We start from the raw sequence: 20278 nt of genomic DNA on the forward strand, positions 1-20278 counted from the left end.
AGCGTTCTCCAGGGCTCCCTACAGCACAGGGCACTACATACATACAGAGCGTTATCCAGGGCTCCCTGCAGCACAGGACACTACATACATACAGAGCGTTCTCCAGGGCTCCCTGCAGCACAGGGCACTACATACATACAGAGCGTTCTCCAGGGCTCCCTGCAGCACTGGGCACTACATACATACAGGTCATTCCCCAGGGCTCCCTGCAGCACAGGGCACTACATACACACAGAGCGTTCTCCAGGGCTCCCTGCAGCACAGGGCACTACATACATACAGAGCGTTCTCCAGGACTCCCTGCAGCACAGGGCACTACATACACACAGAACGTTCTCCAGGGCTCCCTGCAGCACAGGGCACTACATACATACAGAGCGTTCTCCAGGGCTCCCTGCAGCACAGGGCACTACATACATACAGAGCGTTCTCCAGGGCTCCCTGCAGCACAGGGCACTACATACATACAGAGCGTTCTCCAGGGCTCCCTGCAGCACAGGGCACTACATACATACAGAGCGTTCTCCAGGGCTCCCTGCAGCACAGGGCACTACATACATACAGAGCGTTCTCCAGGGCTTCCCGCAGCACAGGGCACTACATACATACAGAGCGTTCTCCAGGGCTCCCTGCAGCACAGGGCACTACATACATACAGAGCGTTCTCTAGGGCTCCCTACAGCACAGGACACTACATACATACAGAGCGTTCTCCAGGGCTCCTTGCAGCACAGGGCACTACATACATACAGAGCATTCTCCAGGGCTCCCTGCAGCACAGGGCACTACATACATACAGAGCGTTCTCCAGGGCTCCTTGCAGCACAGGGCACTACATACATACAGAGCGTTCTCCAGGGCTCCTTGCAGCACAGGGCACTACATACATACAGAGCGTTCTCCAGGGCTCCCTACAGCAAAGGGCACTACATACATACAGAGCGTTCTCTAGGGCTCCCTACAGCACAGGACACTACATACATACAGAGCGTTCTCCAGGGCTCCCTGCAGCACAGGGCACTCTACATACATACAGAGCATTCTCCAGGGCTCCTTGCAGCACAGGGCACTACATACATACAGAGCATTCTCCAGGGCTCCCTGCAGCACAGGGCACTACATACACACAGAGCATTCTCCAGGGCTCCCTGCAGCACAGGGCACTACATACATACAGAGCGTTCTCCAGGGCTCCTTGCAGCACAGGGCACTACATACATACAGAGCGTTCTCCAGGGCTCCCTGCAGCACAGGGCACTACATACATACAGAGCGTTCTCCAGGGCTCCCTACAGCACAGGGCACTACATACATACAGAGCGTTCTCCAGGGCTCCCTGCAGCACAGGGCACTACATACATACAGAGCGTTCTCCAGGGCTCCCTGAAGCACAGGGCACTACATACATACAGAGCGTTCTCCAGGGCTCCCTGCAGAACAGGGCACTACGTACATACAGAGCGTTCTCCAGGGCTCCCTGCAAGAACAGGGCACTACATACATACAGAGCATTCTCCAGGGCTCCCTACAGCACAGGGCACTACATACATACAGAGCATTCTCCAGGGCTCCCTGCAGCCCAGGGCACTACATACATACAGAGCGTTCTTCAGGGCTCCCTACAGCATAGGGCACTACATACATACAGAGCGTTCTCCAGGGCTCCTTACAGCACAGGGCACTACATACATACAGAGCGTTCTACAGGGCTCCCTGCAGCACAGGGCACTTCATACATACAGAGCGTTCTCCAGGGCTCCCTGCAGCACAGGGCACTACATACATACAGAGCGTTCTCCAGGGCTCCCTGCAGCACAGGGCACTACATACGTAAAGAGCGTTCTCCAGGGCTCCCTGCAGCACAGGGCACTACATACATACAGAGCGTTCTCCAGGGCTCCCTACAGCACAGGGCACTACATACATACAGAGCGTTCTCCAGGGCTCCCTGCAGCACAGGGCACTACATACATACAGAGCGTTCTCCAGGGCTCCCTGCAGCACAGGGCACTACATACATACAGAGCGTTCTCCAGGGCTCCCTGCAGCACAGGGCACTACATACATACAGAGCGTTCTCCAGGGCTTCCTGCAGCACAGGGCACTACATACATACAGAGCGTTCTCCAGGGCTCCCTGCAGCACAGGGCACTACATACATACAGAGCGTTCTCCAGGGCTCCCTGCAGCACAGGGCACTACATACATACAGAGCGTTCTCCAGGGCTCCTTACAGCACAGGGCACTACATACATACAGAGCGTTCTACAGGGCTCCCTGCAGCACAGGGCACTTCATACATACAGAGCGTTCTCCAGGGCTCCCTGCAGCACAGGGCACTACATACATACAGAGCGTTCTCCAGGGCTCCCTGCAGCACAGGGCCCTACATACATAAAGAGCGTTCTCCAGGGCTCCCTGCAGCACAGGGCACTACATACATACAGAGCGTTCTCCAGGGCTCCCTACAGCACAGGGCACTACATACATACAGAGCGTTCTCCAGGGCTCCCTGCAGCACAGGGCACTACATACATACAGAGCGTTCTCCAGGGCTCCCTGCAGCACAGGGCACTACATACATACAGAGCGTTCTCCAGGGCTCCCTGCAGCACAGGGCACTACATACATACAGAGCGTTCTCCAGGGCTTCCTGCAGCACAGGGCACTACATGCATACAGAGCGTTCTCCAGGGCTCCCTGCAGCACAGGGCACTACATACATACAGAGCGTTCTCCAGGGCTCCCTGCAGCACAGGGCACTACATACATACAGAGCATTCTCCAGGGCTCCCTGCAGCACAGGGCACTACATACATACAGAGCGTTCTCCAGGGCTCCCTGCAGCACAGGGCACTACATACATACAGAGCATTCTCCAGGGCTCCCTACAGCACAGGGCACTACATACATACAGAGCATTCTCCAGGGCTCCCTGCAGCCCAGGGCACTACATACATACAGAGCGTTCTCCAGGGCTCCCTACAGCATAGGGCACTACATACATACAGAGCGTTCTCCAGGGCTCCTTACAGCACAGGGCACTACATACATACAGAGCGTTCTACAGGGCTCCTTACAGCACAGGGCACTACATACATACAGAGCGTTCTACAGGGCTCCCTGCAGCACAGGGCACTTCATACATACAGAGCGTTCTCCAGGGCTCCCTGCAGCACAGGGCACTACATACATACAGAGCGTTCTCCAGGGCTCCCTGCAGCACAGGGCACTACATACATAAAGAGCGTTCTCCAGGGCTCCCTGCAGCACAGGGCACTACATACATACAGAGCGTTCTCCAGGGCTCCCTACAGCACAGGGCACTACATACATACAGAGCGTTCTCCAGGGCTCCCTACAGCACAGGGCACTACATACATACAGAGCGTTATCCAGGGCTCCCTGCAGCACAGGACACTACATACATACAGAGGGTTCTCCAGGGCTCCCTGCAGCACAGGGCACTACATACATACAGAGCGTTCTCCAGGGCTCCCTGCAGCACTGGGCACTACATACATACAGAGCATTCTCCAGGGCTCCCTGCAGCACAGGGCACTACATACATACAGAGCGTTCTCCAGGGCTCCCTACAGCACAGGGCACTACATACATACAGAGCGTTCTCCAGGGCTTCCTGCAGCACAGGGCACTACATACATACAGAGCGGTCTCCAGGGCTCCCTGCAGCACAGGGCACTACATACATACAGAGCGTTCTCCAGGGCTCCCCCTACAGCACAGGACACTACATACATACAGAGCGTTCTCCAGGGCTCCCTACAGCACAGGGCACTACATACATACAGAGCGTTCTCCAGGGCTCCCTGCAGCACAGGGCACTACATACATGCAGAGCGTTCTCCGGGGGGCCTGCAGCACAGGACACTACATACATACAGAGCGTTCTCCAGGACTCCCTGCAGCACAGGGCACTACATACACACAGAGCGTTCTCCAGGGCTCCCTGCAGCACAGGGCACTACATACATACAGAGCGTTCTCCAGGGCTCTCTGCAGCACAGGGCACTACATACATACAGAGCATTCTCCAGGGCTCCCTGCAGCACAGGGCACTACATACATACAGAGCGTTCTCCAGGGCTCCCTGCAGCACAGGGCACTACATACATACAGAGCGTTCTCCAGGTCACCCTGCAGCACAGGGCACTACATACATACAGAGCGTTCTCCAGGGCTCCCTGCAGCACAGGGCACTACATACATACAGAGCGTTCTCCAGGGCTTCCTGCAGCACAGGGCACTACATACATACAGAGCGTTCTCCAGGGCTCCCTGCAGCACAGGGCACTACATACATACAGAGCGTTCTCTAGGGCTCCCTACAGCACAGGACACTACATACATACAGAGCGTTCTCCAGGGCTCCTTGCAGCACAGGGCACTACATACATACAGAGCATTCTCCAGGGCTCCCTGCAGCACAGGGCACTACATACATACAGAGCGTTCTCCAGGGCTCCTTGCAGCACTGGGCACTACATACATACAGAGCGTTCTCCAGGGCTCCCTGCAGCACAGGGCACTACATACATACAGAGCGTTCTCCAGGGCTCCCTACAGCACAGGGCACTACATACATACAGAGCGTTCTCCAGGGCTCCCTGCAGCACAGGGCACTACATACATACAGAGCGTTCTCCAGGGCTCCCTGAAGCACAGGGCACTACATACATACAGAGCGTTCTCCAGGGCTCCCTGCAGCACAGGGCACTACGTACATACAGAGCGTTCTCCAGGGCTCCCTGCAAGAACAGGGCACTACATACATACAGAGCATTCTCCAGGGCTCCCTACAGCACAGGGCACTACATACATACAGAGCTTTCTCCAGTGCTCCCTACAGCACAGGGCACTACATACATACAGGTCATTCCCCAGGGCTCCCTGCAGCACAGGGCACTACATACACACAGAGCGTTCTCCAGGGCTCCCTGCAGCACAGGGCACTACATACATACAGAGCGTTCTCCAGGGCTCTCTGCAGCACAGGGCACTACATACATACAGAGCATTCTCCAGGGCTCCCTGCAGCACAGGGCACTACATACATACAGAGCGTTCTCCAGGGCTCCCTGCAGCACAGGGCACTACATACATACAGAGCGTTCTCCAGGTCACCCTGCAGCACAGGGCACTACATACATACAGAGCGTTCTCCAGGGCTCCCTGCAGCACAGGGCACTACATACATACAGAGCGTTCTCCAGGGCTTCCTGCAGCACAGGGCACTACATACATACAGAGCGTTCTCCAGGGCTCCCTGCAGCACAGGGCACTACATACATACAGAGCGTTCTCTAGGGCTCCCTACAGCACAGGACACTACATACATACAGAGCGTTCTCCAGGGCTCCTTGCAGCACAGGGCACTACATACATACAGAGCATTCTCCAGGGCTCCCTGCAGCACAGGGCACTACATACATACAGAGCGTTCTCCAGGGCTCCTTGCAGCACTGGGCACTACATACATACAGAGCGTTCTCCAGGGCTCCCTGCAGCACAGGGCACTACATACATACAGAGCGTTCTCCAGGGCTCCCTACAGCACAGGGCACTACATACATACAGAGCGTTCTCCAGGGCTCCCTGCAGCACAGGGCACTACATACATACAGAGCGTTCTCCAGGGCTCCCTGAAGCACAGGGCACTACATACATACAGAGCGTTCTCCAGGGCTCCCTGCAGCACAGGGCACTACGTACATACAGAGCGTTCTCCAGGGCTCCCTGCAAGAACAGGGCACTACATACATACAGAGCATTCTCCAGGGCTCCCTACAGCACAGGGCACTACATACATACAGAGCTTTCTCCAGTGCTCCCTACAGCACAGGGCACTACATACATACAGGTCATTCCCCAGGGCTCCCTGCAGCACAGGGCACTACATACACACAGAGCGTTCTCCAGGGCTCCCTGCAGCACAGGGCACTACATACATACAGAGCGTTCTCCAGGACTCCATGCAGCACAGGGCACTACATCCACACAGAGCGTTCTCCAGGGCTCCCTGCAGCACAGGGCACTACATACATACAGAGCGTTCTCCAGGGCTCCACATACATACAGAGCGTTCTCCAGGGCTCCCTGCAGCACAGGGCACTACATACATGCAGAGCGTTCTCCGGGGGGCCTGCAGCACAGGACACTACATACATACAGAGCGTTCTCCAGGGCTCCCTGCAGCACAGGGCACTACATACATGCAGAGCGTTCTCCGGGGGGCCGGCAGCACAGGGCACTTCATACAGAGGCTGTGGACGCTGTCGTAAACTAAGAGACTGCAACAGATATCTGCTGTGACCCCTTCATCGTGCAGCTGGGGGATACTATTTATTTGTGGATATCCCCCAAAAATGGGTGTTTTCGGGGAATATGCCACAAAGAGTTAATGATATATGGGCCCAGTAATGTCTTTTGCCTTTGCAAAGAATGAAGCAGTCTGCAAAAAACTCACAAAACTATTACAGAACTGCATTTATAAGGATCGGCTGTATTAGTATTCTAATAAACCCAGAGGGACTGAGACAAGGAAGGCTTAAAGAAAAACAAGATTTATAAAAAGCAGGGAGCATATGGGCTCCTCAGAACACTCTCAAGGTGTTTAAAGGGAAAATGAAAACAGCTGGAGGCTTCGCACCACAGATCTGTTACTGGGGAAGGCGGCACAGTGTACGCACAAAGCAAGCTGATTAACTCAGTATTATACATACATAGCGGCACAACAGCGTTGTGATAATGTGTACAGGAGTACACGGTTATACTGGATGGGGGAAAAGATACTGTAGAGTAAGAATGTTACTTCTTAATGATAATAAATGTTAGCGTTTCTGATTAGCTGTGAGCACTTCCTCTCATCAGTAATCATCGCTAGTACCAGGGTCTAACTCAGTGCGCTTATAAATTGGGTATTTACCATTAACTCTTCAGCTCTAGAATGCCGAAGCTGGCGTATTTCCCCAGTGACTGCCCAGAATGTGACCGGCCTTAGCTACAAGAGTGCGACTAGGGAACCGAAAAACACCGACCCCCACCACCACCCCATAACCCAGCCACGCCATGTGACTGACAGAAAGGAGATACTCACGTGCTTGGCGGCTATTCGCGAAGAGCCCACGATCTGTCCGCTGCTGTCCAGCACATCGATCCCTTCCTCTAGCTCGCTGTGCCGCATTAAGACCACATTGCAAATATTGGCACTGGCTACAAGGACATAAGAAAAGGAAACAAAATGGAACTGGTCAAAGCATTATATCATATATACAAACACACCGGGGCAGCACAGTGGCACCATGGTTAGCTTGCTGTTTCAAAGAACTGAGGTCTTAAGTTCGATTCCCACCACGGCCCTATCATGCTCTCCTCATGTTTGAGTGAGATCATTCCCAAAATTCAAAAACATACCGGTAGGTTAATTGGGTTCTGACAAAAAAACATGAAACCCTAGCGGTATATTTATTAAATTAAATAAAGTATATTTACTAAAGTGCAAGGTTTTTAGAAGTGGAGATGTTGCCCATAGCAACCAATCAGATTCTAGCTATTACCTTCTAGCTATTATCTACTAGAAGGTTCTAGATAAATGTTAAGTAGAAGCTGATTGGTTGCTATGGGCAACATCATCACTTCTAAAAATCTGCAGTCTAGTAAATATACCCCCTAGTGTGTGTGTGTTCATGTGTAAGGTAATATAGCTTGTAAGCTCCACTAGGACAGAGACTATTTACTGTTGGGTTACAGATGCCGCCGGACTGACATTATAAATCCCTATTTTGGATAAACAGCTTTTTCTATTATCTTTATTATAATAGTGAGTGCTGGTCCCCCATTTTATTCTGCATTTCACAGGCTGGGTGATATAATATAATACTATCTCTATGGACCTTGGCACCACATTAAAATATATAATAAGTTTTGAGTGCAGCAAGCTCCCTATCTATCTATCTATCTATCTACCTTATATCTATCTATCTCATATCTATCTATCTCATATCTATCTATCTCATATCTATCTATCTCATATCTATCTCTCTCATATCTATCTCACATCTATCTATCTATCTATCTATCTATCTTCATATCTATCTACCTTATATCTATCTATCTCATATCTATCTCTCTCATATCTATCTCACATCTATCTATCTCATATCTATCTCTCTATCTATCTATCTATCCTCATGTCTATCTCACATCTATCTATCTATCTATCTATCTATCTCATATCTATCTATCTATCTATCTAATATCTAACTCAGATATGGATGATGAACCGGCCCCTAAACCTAAAACCCGTTTTTAAACGTCAAAAGGTGGTTAAGGCTGAATTCCCTCAATCAGAACAGCTTACTGAGCTAATGGGAGAAGCCTGGGGTACTCTTGGTAAGCGATTCCAGGTCCCAAAAAGACTAGCGTCTTTTTACCCTCTCCTTGCTAAGGAGTGTACTAAGTGGGAAGTCCCTCCCACAGTTGATTGGCATGTGGCATGATTAGTCAGAAGCTCTACGCTGGCATTACCGCGTACATCCTCCCTTAAGGAAACCACGGATCGAAAGCTAGAAACTTGTCTAAAGTCAGTCTACTCGCTTTTTGGCGCTATCACTGGGCCAGCTTTGGCTGCAGCCTGGGTGGCTAAGGCTATCGAAGGATGGGCAGGAGCACTGGAGGAGAGCCTGCCATCAGACAATACCAGGGAACAACTGGCATACATCTCCCATATTCAGGAAGCGGACTCTTATTTGGGAGAAGCTGCGTTGGATACTGGACTCCTTGCCTCAAAGGCATCTGCAGCTTCGGTAGACGCACGCCGGGTCCTTTGGCTATGGTCCTGGAAGGCGGACTTAGGATCCAAGAAGGTACTCGAATCCTTACCCTTCTCTGGAGACAGGCTATTCGGCGAAGAATTGGACAAGATTGTGGCTACTGTGGCAGCCTCTAAATCTGCCTTTCTGCCATCAGCAACTGACTGCAAGCCTAGGCTGTCCTCTTATCGGCCCTTTCGCCCCCAGGGTAAGGCAAGAGGACAGTCTTTTCCCAGACAGTCTAAGACCACCAAGCCAAGAATCAAGCAGCCTTGGTGGGCCAGACGTCCAGCTTCTAAGCCTGATGACAAACCTTCCACGTGATGGGACGGGCCTCCTCCTGGGGGATCCCAGGGTGGGAGGCCAACTTCTTCAATATGTTGACACTTGGCGTCAAACAACAACAGACGCCTTGGTCCGAGAAGTGGTCTCTCAGGGGTACGCCCTCACCTTCCTGAGATGTCATACCGAGCAATTTTTTTGTACAGGTCCCCCATCAGACCCTATCAAGGCCCTGGCCCTCCAGGAAGACATTCACTTTGGCTCAGAGAGGAATAGGTTTTTATTCCACTCTCTTTTTTATTCATTAGCCGAACGGGTCTCATCGGCCTATTCTGAATCTCAGATACCTCAACAATTTTATCAGAGTGCCCAAGTTTCGTATGGAAACTTTACGATCAATCATCCTGGCAATGGAGCCTGGGGATTTCATGGTTTCTCTGGACATTCAGGATGCATACCAGCATGTACCAATTACACCAACTCACCAGTGGTTTCTACGATTTGCGGTTCTGCAGCAACATTACCAGATTCGGGCACTACCCTTTGATCTGGCAACAGCCCCTCGGGTCTTTACCAAAATAATGGCAGTTATGGCGGCACACCTCAGACGCCAGGGAGTCAGAATTCCGCCATACCTAGACGACCTCTTAATCTTTGTAGACTCACTGGTTGTGTAACAATGCCATCTCCAGTTGACCGTGGACTGTCTGAAAACACACGGCTGGTTTATCAATTTGAAAAAGTCCTCCCTATCTCCGACACAACGGATGAAACATCTGGGGGCACTCCTGGATTCTCGAATACAGAGGATCTTTCTGCCAGCAGACAAGATTTTGGCACTACACTCAGCAATGCAGGTTCTGGAGTCCACGTTGTCCATCTTCGATATGGTGGAATACGCCCAGTTCCATTCCAGGCCTCTGCAACAACTGATTCTCTCCCAGTGGAACGGAAGTATAATCTGATCCGGTCCCAGACAATCCTCCTCTCTCCGGAGGTTCTGCTTTCCCTATCTGGATTCCAGATTGGGAACTTCTCACGACAGATGCCAGTCTTCGCAGATGGGGCGCGGTCATCATTCCTTTCAGGGTCAGTGGACCATTCAGTAAGGTCGCCTGCTCATAGACTTTCTGAAGCTCCAAGCAGTGTACAGAGCACTCACTCAGGCGCAGGATCTCCTCCACGGCAGACCGGTCCAGATCCAGTCCGACAACGCAACTGCGGTAGCTTACCTCAACCATCAGGGAGGCAAGCGAAGTCAGGCAGCCTTGTGGGAAGTGGCAAACATTCTGGTCTGTGACGAAGGTCATCACCAAGCAATCTCGACAGTGTTCATTCCATTAGTCCTCAACTGGGAAGCAGACTTCCTAAACCGACAAGACATACACGCCGGAGAATGGGCTCTCCACCCAGAGGTCATTCAACTCCTGGTGAACAAATGGGGTCTGCCAGACATAGACCTCATGGCCTCATGTCATAACCACAAGGTACCCAGGTACGGGTCCAGGACCAGAGACCCCTCAGCCACCTTCGTGGACGCTCTGGCATTGAGGTAGGACTTAAATCTCGCATACCTCTTTCTTCCGGTTTCCCTTCTCCCGAGGGTGCTTTGAAAGTTCAAGCAAGAAGGCGGCACTGTGATACTACCTGGCCCAGGCGACATTGGTTCTCCGGCCTAAGGAGTCTCTCCATAGACACTCCTTTTCTACTGCCTCTAAGGCAGGATCTGTTAGCGCAGGGCCCTTGCCTGCACCCGAACCTACCTCGTCTATCTTTGATGTCGTGGCTCTAGAGTCATCCCTCTTAAGAGCAAAGGGTTTCTTTCGCTCTGTGGTCCAGACGATGCTCAGGACATGTAAACTTGCCTCAGTCTGCATCTATTACAGAGTTTGGCACTCTTACTTCCAAAGGTGATCCACCAGAGGCTATGACCCTTCAGTTTTTAAGGTCTCCCGGGTGCTTGCCTTTCTCCAGGCTGGGTTAGAACTTAGTCTCCACCTGGTCTCCCTTAGATTTCAGGTTTCTGCTCTGTCAATCTGGTTCCAGCAAAGGATTGCTCCCCTGCCTGATGTCAGAACATTCTTTCTCCTCCATCTGAATCTCTGGACTCAGTAGACCTCAAGTGGCTGACAGCCAAAACGCTCTTTCTCCTCGCTCTCTCCTGTCGCTCCCAATATCCGGACAGAGCGGTCCTCCATACCAGGGTTGGGTACCTTCCTAAAGTGGTATCCCAGTTCCATTTGAATAAAAAGATTGAGGTTCCAGCCTTCCAGTCCTCTGATCTTTCTGCAGGTGAAGCTTCCTTGGATGTGGTTAGTGCTCTTCGGATTTACGTGGATCGTACTAATTCCTTGGAGAAATCGGATTCTCTTTTTGTGTTGTATAGCTTTCACAAGCGAGGATGGCCAGCTAAAAAACAGACTCTGGCTCAGGCTATCCGGACTTCCTGGCCAGCGATCGCAATATCCGCATCTGGTTAAAGCCTCAGGAGCCTCATGCAGGGTATACCGGTTAGTCTGAATGTTTTGGTTTCTAACACCTGTGGCTCCTCTCCACCACTTGTGCTGCAAATGCCATTGGCAAAAACCTTTTACATCTTAAAATGCACACTAGCTTTTTAAATGCTTTTCATGCCTATGATTCATAATCCGTATGATTATTACCATCAACAGCTGTGTTATTGTTTATTTTCCACATACTGTACCTCTGTCACATTTTTTACCCATGTCTAATAAATGGGTATTTTTAAAATCTGAACATTAAATTGTTTGATAATTACTTGGTTTACTGGTTAGCTCCATTTATATGACATTTCTCACTTTTCCTCTGGCCCGATGCAAGCTGATCTTTCTGTTCCAAACAAGAGTTACAGATCATTCTACTCAGTCTGTGGGACCCTCGCAGGCGGTTCGATGTGGCTCTTCTACTGAACAATTGTGCAAGGCGGCCACGTGGTCTTCCGTCCACACCTTTCTCAGGTTCTACGCCTTTGATACCTTTTCCTCTCAGGATGCTTCCTTTGGGCGTCGGATTCTCCTTTCTGCTCAGGAGCGTCCCAACCCTTAGGGGAAACTGCTTTAGGACATCCCCATGGTTATCCATGTGGATCCACCTATGGACCCTGAAGAAGAAATTAAGAGTTATGGCAGACTTACCTTTGCTACCTACCCACCCTGAAGCACCTGGCTTCATATGGGCTATTTTTCTCTCATTGGGGCATATCCAATTACCCACGGGACCTCTCCCGCGAGTAATTGAGGCTTGAAAGTCCCGCGGCGCGGGGTTAAGCTATTCAATAAAATAGCTTTTTCCCCGCGCCGTTAAATTTGCTGTCGCGCGCGGAAACACACTGTTTCCGCGAGCAACGCGGAAACAGTGTGTTATTGCTTTTAGCGCGAAGCCGATTAGGGTGGCTTCACGCAGATTTTACCTCGCACCTACATGAGGTGCGAGGTAAAGCCCGACAGCGGGGACTCGCGTGCGTGCATTCCCCGCTAATTGAATTCCGACACGCGCGATGATTAGCCGCAGGGTTTATAATTGGATATGCCCCTTGGTAACCAATTCCTTCATCTTCTGGGAGAGTGTTTCTTGAGTGTACTGTTCCTCCTTCTCCTCGCTCCTGCTCCTGCCTTGGGCTTGTTTACAAAACTGAATGCCTGTGGCTGGGAAGGGGGGGGGGGGGTATATGTGGAGGAGGACCGAGGCATCCTGGGAGCTAAAGCTTAACTACTTCGTGCCTGGATCACTCCAACCACACACACCCCATGGTATCCCTGCGGATCCTATGGACTTCGAAGGTTAACAAAGGTAAGTCTACCATAACTCATAATATCTATCTATCTAATAGCTCTCTCATATATATCTTTCTCATATTTATCTATCTCATTTCTATCTAATATCTATCTCATATCTCTCATAAATATCTATGTAATATCTATCTATCTCATATCTATCAATCAATGTATGTATGTATGTATGTATGTAGAGGACAAGCACAATCTAGAGGCACAGGGATGTAATGGCTATATCTGCATGTACATAGTAAGATGCATTGCTTCTACATTACCCCTACATCACAACATGTACTAGCTACTGGTTACACCAGTCATAGGACTGAAAGTGCCGGGGAAAGAGCCATAACAGGAAGTGCAGTCTATGGCATATATATATATATATATATATATATATAGTGCCACCATTATGTGCAGCGCTGTCCACAGAATCTTGAATCAACGTACAACCCAGACACAGATCGTGTCAAACCAACGACACCAGTGCTGTGAGGAAGTGATGCTAACCACTGTGTCACCGTGCTGACCTCACCATACCAAATTTATTCTCATTGAGGATTAGATGGCGAGATATAAGGGATGATATTTATCATGCCGACACCAGTATGTTTTCTCAGCATACCAGACCCGACTTTCAAGACTAAACCTGTCCAGCAACAGACATTGGGGGGGGTATGTACATAAAGAGGTGCTATATAGCCCCTAGCAACCAGCCATGTTGTGTCATGTTGCTAGTGAATAAGCGCACACTTCCTATTGGTTGCTAGGGATTACAAGCCCATCTCCGCACCCCCAGCTATAGGAGTGCTTTCCCTTACAGCTCCTATAACGTTGTCTCCGCACCCCCAGCTATAGGAGTGCTTTCCCTTACAGCTGCTATAACATTGTCTCTGCACCCCCAGCTATAGGAGTGCTTTCCCTTACAGCTGCTATAACATTGTCTCTGCAACCCCAGCTATAGGAGTGCTTTCCCTTACAGCTGCTATAACACTGTCTCCGCACCCCCAGCTATAGGAGTGCTTTCCCTTACAGCTGCTATAACATTGTCTCCGCACCCCCAGCTATAGGAGTGCTTTCCCTTAGAGCTCCTATAACAGTCTCCGCACCCCCAGCTATAGGAGTGCTTTCCCTTACAGCTGCTATAACATTGTCTCCGCACCCCCAGCTATAGGAGTGCTTTCCCTTACAGCTGCTATAACATTGTCTCCGCACCCCCAGCTATAGGAGTCCTTTCCCTTACAGCTGCTATAACATTGTCTCTGCACCCCCAGCTATAGGAGTGCTTTCCCTTACAGCTGCTATAACATTGTCTCCGCACCCCCAGCTATAGGAGTCCTTTCCCTTACAGCTGCTATAACATTGTCTCCGCACCCCCAGCTATAGGAGTGCTTTCCCTTACAGCTCCTATAACATTGTCTCCGCACCCCCAGCTATAGGAGTGCTTTCCCTTACAGCTGCTATAACATTGTCTCTGCACCCCCAGCTATAGGAGTGCTTTCCCTTACAGCTGCTATAACGTTGTCTCCGCACCCCCAGCTATAGGAGTGCTTTCCCTTACAGCTGCTATAACATTGTCTCCGCACCCCCAGCTATAGGAGTGCTTTCCCTTACAGCTGATATAACATTGTCTCCGCACCCCCAGCTATAGGAGTGCTTTCCCTTACAGCTCCTATAACGTTGTCTCCGCACCTCCAGCTATAGGAGTGCTTTCCCTTACAGCTGCTATAACATTGTCTCCACACCCCCAGCTATAGGAGTGCTTTCCCTTACAGCTGATATAACATTGTCTCCGCACCCCCAGCTATAGGAGTGCTTTCCCTTACAGCTGCTATAACATTGTCTCCGCACCCCCAGCTATAGGAGTGCTTTCCCTTACAGCTGCTACAACATTGTCTCCGCACCCCCAGCTATAGGAGTGCTTTCCCTTACAGCTGCTATAACATTGTCTCCGCACCCCCAGCTATAGGAGTGCTTTCCCTTACAGCTGCTATAACATTGTCTCCGCACCCCCAGCTATAGGAGTGCTTTCCCTTACAGCTGCTATAACATTGTCTCCGCACCCCCAGCTATAGGAGTGCTTTCCCTTACAGCTGCTATAACATTGTCTCCGCACCCCCAGCTATAGGAGTGCTTTCCCTTACAGCTGCTATAACATTGTCTCCGCACCCCCAGCTATAGGAGTGCTTTCCCTTACAGCTGCTATAACATTGTCTCCGCACCCCCAGCTATAGGAGTGCTTTCCCTTACAGCTGCTATAACATTGTCTCCGCACCCCCAGCTATAAGAGTGCTTTCCCTTACAGCTGCTATAACATTGTCTCCGCACCCCCAGCTATAGGAGTGCTTTCCCTTACAGCTGCCTGAGGCGTCCTTGGCACATAGATTCCCTACACCCAGGGAATGCAGACGCAGGACTGCAGCTTAGTCACTCGCAGGCGGTGCAGAACAATATGTTACGCTGACCCCAGACAATCACATGGAAAACAGATTGTTTTACAGCGTAATCACCGTAATGAGGCAGAAAACCATATTGTTTCCTACATTAATGGACTGAAGTAAAAAGACACACTACCTGTATAGCGTATAGCCGGTGAGACAGCCGGAATCACATTATATATAAGTCTCGGAAATGTTACCCAGCAAGAAGCGTCTCCAAAGTGACTGATACATTTGTGTGCAGATTACAGTGGTGCCCCCATTACTTGCACACTCTCTGTGTATGAGCGTATTAGATGATTACAGTAATAATCAGCACAATAAAGGCACAATAACACTGTGTTTAATCATTAGCGCTGTGAGCGCCGTCTGTACGTAACATGTCGGGCTGAGGAGGTGCCGTCTCTGTGTTAAATACTGTTTTAAGCATGATAGGGTCCTGTAAGTATTTCTGTTACAAGCCTACTGGGGATGTAAGTGTGACCGTGTCATGGTAACCAGGAAAGAGAGACAGATTACAGGATTGGGAACCAGGGGGGGGGGACGCTATAGAAGCCTGTACAGATGGCAGCAACACTAGGGGGTACCTTCTCTTATACGTCATCAAAGTGTAAGTATCAGTAATACAGATGATCAGGAGGGAAGTGATCAGAGAATCCTAAGACTTGTGTCTGACCTGGGATAATTCCTGTAATTCAGGCACCAGTCACACATGTATGTTATAGGGTCAGGTATGGGGCAGGGGGGTGACACTGCACAGGAACACAGAGATTACGGTTACACAGGGGATCTGCTGCAGTGGGGGTGTAGTCAGCATCCCAGGCGTGCAGGATGCCGACAGGCAAAATGCCGGCACCGAAATCCCGACTGCGTCAGGATCCCGCAACGAGAATCCCAAATAGGCCGGCATCCTGAAGGTAAGTATTGGGCGTTAGGGGGAGGGTTAGGGTGCATGGAGGGGGAGGTTAGGTTTAGGCACTAGGGGTGGAGGGTTAGACTTACCTTCTGTCCTTATGGGTGTCAGGATTCTGACTGTCGGGATACTGCTGGCGGTATTCTCACAAGCGCCATACTGACCGCCGGGATCTCATACCAACCCGCTGCAGGGTACTATAAAGGTCACTGGCAGGAGAGAGGGTAAGCCCTGGGATATGCTGCAGGGTACTGTAGAGGTCACTGGCAGGAGAGAGGGTAAGCCCTGGGATATGCTGCAGGGTACTGTAGAGATCACTGGCAGGAGAGAGGGTAAGCCCTGGGATATGTTGCAGGGTACTGTAGAGGAGACTGGCAGGAGAGAGTATAAGCCCTGGGATATGCTGCAGGGTACTGTAGAGGTCACTGGCAGGAGAGAGATGATAAGCCCTGGGATATGTTGCAGGGTACTGTAGAGGAGACTGGCAGGAGAGAGTATAAGCCCTGGGATATGCTGCAGGGTACTGTAGAGGAGACTGGCAGGAGAGAGGGTAAGCCCTGAGATATACTGCAGGGTACTGTAGAGGAGACTGGTAGGAGAGAGGGTAAGTATTGGGATATGCTGCAGGGTACTGTAGAGGAGACTGGCAGGAGAGAGGGTAAGCCCTGAGATATACTGCAGGGTACTGTAGAGGAGACTGGCAGGAGAGAGGGTAAGCCCTGAGATATACTGCAGGGTACTGTAGAGGTCACTGGCAGGAGAGAGGGTAAGCCCTAGGATATACTGCAGGGTACTGTAGAGGTCACTGGCAGGAGAGAGGGTAAGCCCTGGGATATGCTGCAGGGTACTGTAGAGGTCTCTGGCAGGAGAGTGGATAAGCCCTGGGATATACTGCAGGGTACTGTAGAGGTCACTGGCAGGAGAGAGGGTAAGCCCTGGGATAGGCTGCAGGGTACTGTAGAGGTCTCTGGCAGGAGAGAGGATAAGCCCTGGGATATGCTGCAGGGTACTGTAGAGGTCACTGGCAGGAGAGAGTATAAGCCCTGGGATATGCTGCAGGGTACTGTAGAGGTCACTGGCAGGAGAGAGGATAAGCCCTGGGATATGCTGCAGGGTACTGTAGAGGTCACTGGCAGGAGAGAGTATAAGCCCTGGGATATGCTGCAGAGTACTGTAGAGGTTACTGGCAGGAGAGAGGGTAAGCCCTGGGATATGCTGCAGGGTACTGTAGAGGTCACTGGCAGGAGAGAGGATAAGCCCTGGGATATGCTGCAGGGTACTGTAGAGGTCACTGGCAGGAGAGAGTATAAGCCCTGGGATATGCTGCAGAGTACTGTAGAGGTTACTGGCAGGAGAGAGGGTAAGCCCTGGGATATGCTGCAGAGTACTGTAGAGGTCACTGGCAGGAGAGAGGGTAAGCCCTGGGATATGCTGCAGGGTACTGTAGAGCTTATCGTCTCTCCTGCCAGATACCTCTACAGTACCCTGCAGCATATCCCAGGGCTTATACTCTCTCCTGCCATTGACTCTACAGTACCCTGCAGCATATCCCAGGGCTTACCCTCTCTCCTGCCAGTGACCTCTACAGTACTCTGCAGCATATCCCAGGGCTTATACTCTCTTCTGCCAGTGACCTCTACAGTACCCTGCAGCATATCCCAGGGCTTATACTCTCTCCTGCCAGAGACCTCTACAGTACCCTGAAGCATATCCCAGGGCTTATACTCTCTCCTGCCAGAGACCTCTACAGTACCCTGCAGTATATCCCAGGGCTTATCCTCTCTCCTGCCAGTGACCTCTACAGTACTCTGCAGCATATCCCAGGGCTTATACTCTCTCCTGCCAGTGACCTCTACAGTACCCTGAAGCATATCCCAGGGCTTATACTCTCTCCTGCCTGTAACCTCTACAGTACCCTGCAGCATATCCCAGGGCTTATCCTCTCTACTGCCAGTGACCTCTATGCTGCAGGGTACCGTAGAGGTCACTGGCAGTAGAGAGTATAAGCCCTGGGATGTGCTGCAGGGTACTGTAGAGGTCACTGGCAGTAGAGAGTATAAGCCCTGGGATAGGCTGCAGGGTACTGTAGAGGTCACTGGCAGTAGAGAGGGTAAGCCCTGGGATATGCTGCAGGGTACTGTAGAGGTCACTGGCAGGAGAGAGTATAAGCCCTGGGATATGCTTCAGGGTACTGTAGAGGTCTCTGGCAGGAGATAGTATAAATCCTGAGATATGCTGCAGGGTACTGTAGAGGTCACTGGCAGGAGAGAGGGTAAGCCCTGGGATATGCTGCAGGGTACTGTAGAGGTCACTGGCAGGAGAGAGATGATAAGCCCTGGGATATACTGCAGGGTACTGTAGAGGAGACTGGCAGGAGAGAGAGGGTAAGCCCTGGGATATACTGCAGGGTACTGTAGAGGTCTCTGGTAGGAGAGTTTCACTGGTTCATTGGACCATTTTGGTTGGTACTAACCACTGCATACCGGGAACACCTCACAGGACCTTCCATTTTAGAGATATTGTGACCCAGTTGTCCAGCCAGCACAATTTGGCCTTTGTTAAAGTTACTTTATTTATTTATTAACAGTTTCTTATGTAGCGCAGCAAATTGCGTTACGCTTTACAATTTGAATGAACATTAACATTATACTGGGTTGTAAAAGACATACATACATGACATACATAAGGGTAAGAGGGCCTTGCTCGCTAGCTTACAATCTATAGGGAAATAGGTGTTGATACACAAGGAGAGGTGCTACACATTTCAAATTGGTCCAGCCCGCTTGCAGATGTTCTTGGTGGGCTGTATAATCCAATCACACTGGAAAGTTGGCCTAGGGTTAGGAGGATGTTACATTGAAGAAAGAGAAGATGTGATAGGTGTTTACTATAAGAAGAGAGTTAGATAGGGAGCTATAAAAGGTTAGGTGGGCGGTCCTGGAATGTGATAAGCTGTCTGAAGAGGTGAGTTTTCAGAGAACGCTTGAATGTTTGGAAACTAGTGGAAAGTTATTGTGCGTGGGAGGGCATTCCACTTAGATCTGATTTTCTGTCAGATTAATGGTGCATACACATGGTCAGATTTTTCATCAGATTTGAACGATAACGATTTTAAAAATCGTTCAGTCTGATGAAAAAATCGTTCATGTGTACAAGCATGAACGATGGACGATAAACGATGCGCGTTCATGTTTGTTAGAGAACGATATCTGACATCTGACATGTTTTTTGTCAGATTTGTCATATATCGTTCAAATCGTTGAGTAAATCGTTAGCATAATCGTTCAAATCGTTTGAAAGAAAACAAAAAAACGTTCAAACGATATCGTTCAAAAGAAAAATCTGACCGTGTGTATGCTCCATATCTGTCAGATTTTTTAAAGTGTAATGATCGATTTTTTGAACTACAAACGATTTTTGTAACTTCCCTTAATGAAACTCGTTCAGTTGGTCAGTCAGAATGAACTACAAACGGGAACGTGCATGAACGGTAATTGTTCATCATTATAACTCAGAAACTGAATGATTTTTTCAACGATTTAACGATAACGACGTCGTTATAGTTAAATCGTTCAAAAAATCGTTACGTGTGTATGCACCTTAAGTGATCACTTGCTGCCTAATATAGGGCCTGATTCAGACCCACTCGCGAGCGGCTGTCCGCTCGCAAGTGGGTCGATGTTATGCACTGAGCATGCGCACGACGGAGGGAGCTCCGCCGTGCGCATGCGCCAGACGCGACGAGCGAAGGAAATTCCTTCGCTCGTTGTGTCCGATCAAAGGGGGCGTGCTGTCAATGTTGATTGACAGCACGCCCCCTTTGGTGGGCGTGCCGGAGGCGTGCCTCCCTGACGGGGCGTTCCCACGGGAACGCCTCCCGTCAGAAGCCGGCCCACTGACATCACTAGTGATGTCAGTGGGAGTGATTTTTGCTCTGATAGAGCCAAAATCACTCCGGAGCTTGCGGTTGAAAACCTCAACCGCAGGCTCCGGCTCGCAAATTCGATGGTCGCGATGGTCTCG

The 20278-nt window shown here is 50.4% G+C and overlaps 1 protein-coding gene across 1 annotated transcript in view; it reads right to left on the reverse strand.

Moving 5' to 3' along the window:
- The window catches only part of SFXN5 (sideroflexin 5), a 425012-nt gene that overhangs the window by 164128 nt on the left and 240606 nt on the right, over positions 1-20278 (reverse strand). The window contains exon 11 of the mRNA XM_088459744.1: positions 7118-7233. Within this exon, the coding sequence (XP_088315870.1) occupies positions 7118-7233 (116 nt within the window). The remainder of the gene's footprint in view (positions 1-7117; positions 7234-20278) is intronic.

The sequence above is a fragment of the Taudactylus pleione genome, unplaced genomic scaffold (genome assembly GCF_031769625.1).
Source record: "Taudactylus pleione unplaced genomic scaffold, aTauple2 ptg000930l, whole genome shotgun sequence".
NCBI classification, from domain to species: domain Eukaryota; kingdom Metazoa; phylum Chordata; class Amphibia; order Anura; family Myobatrachidae; genus Taudactylus; species Taudactylus pleione.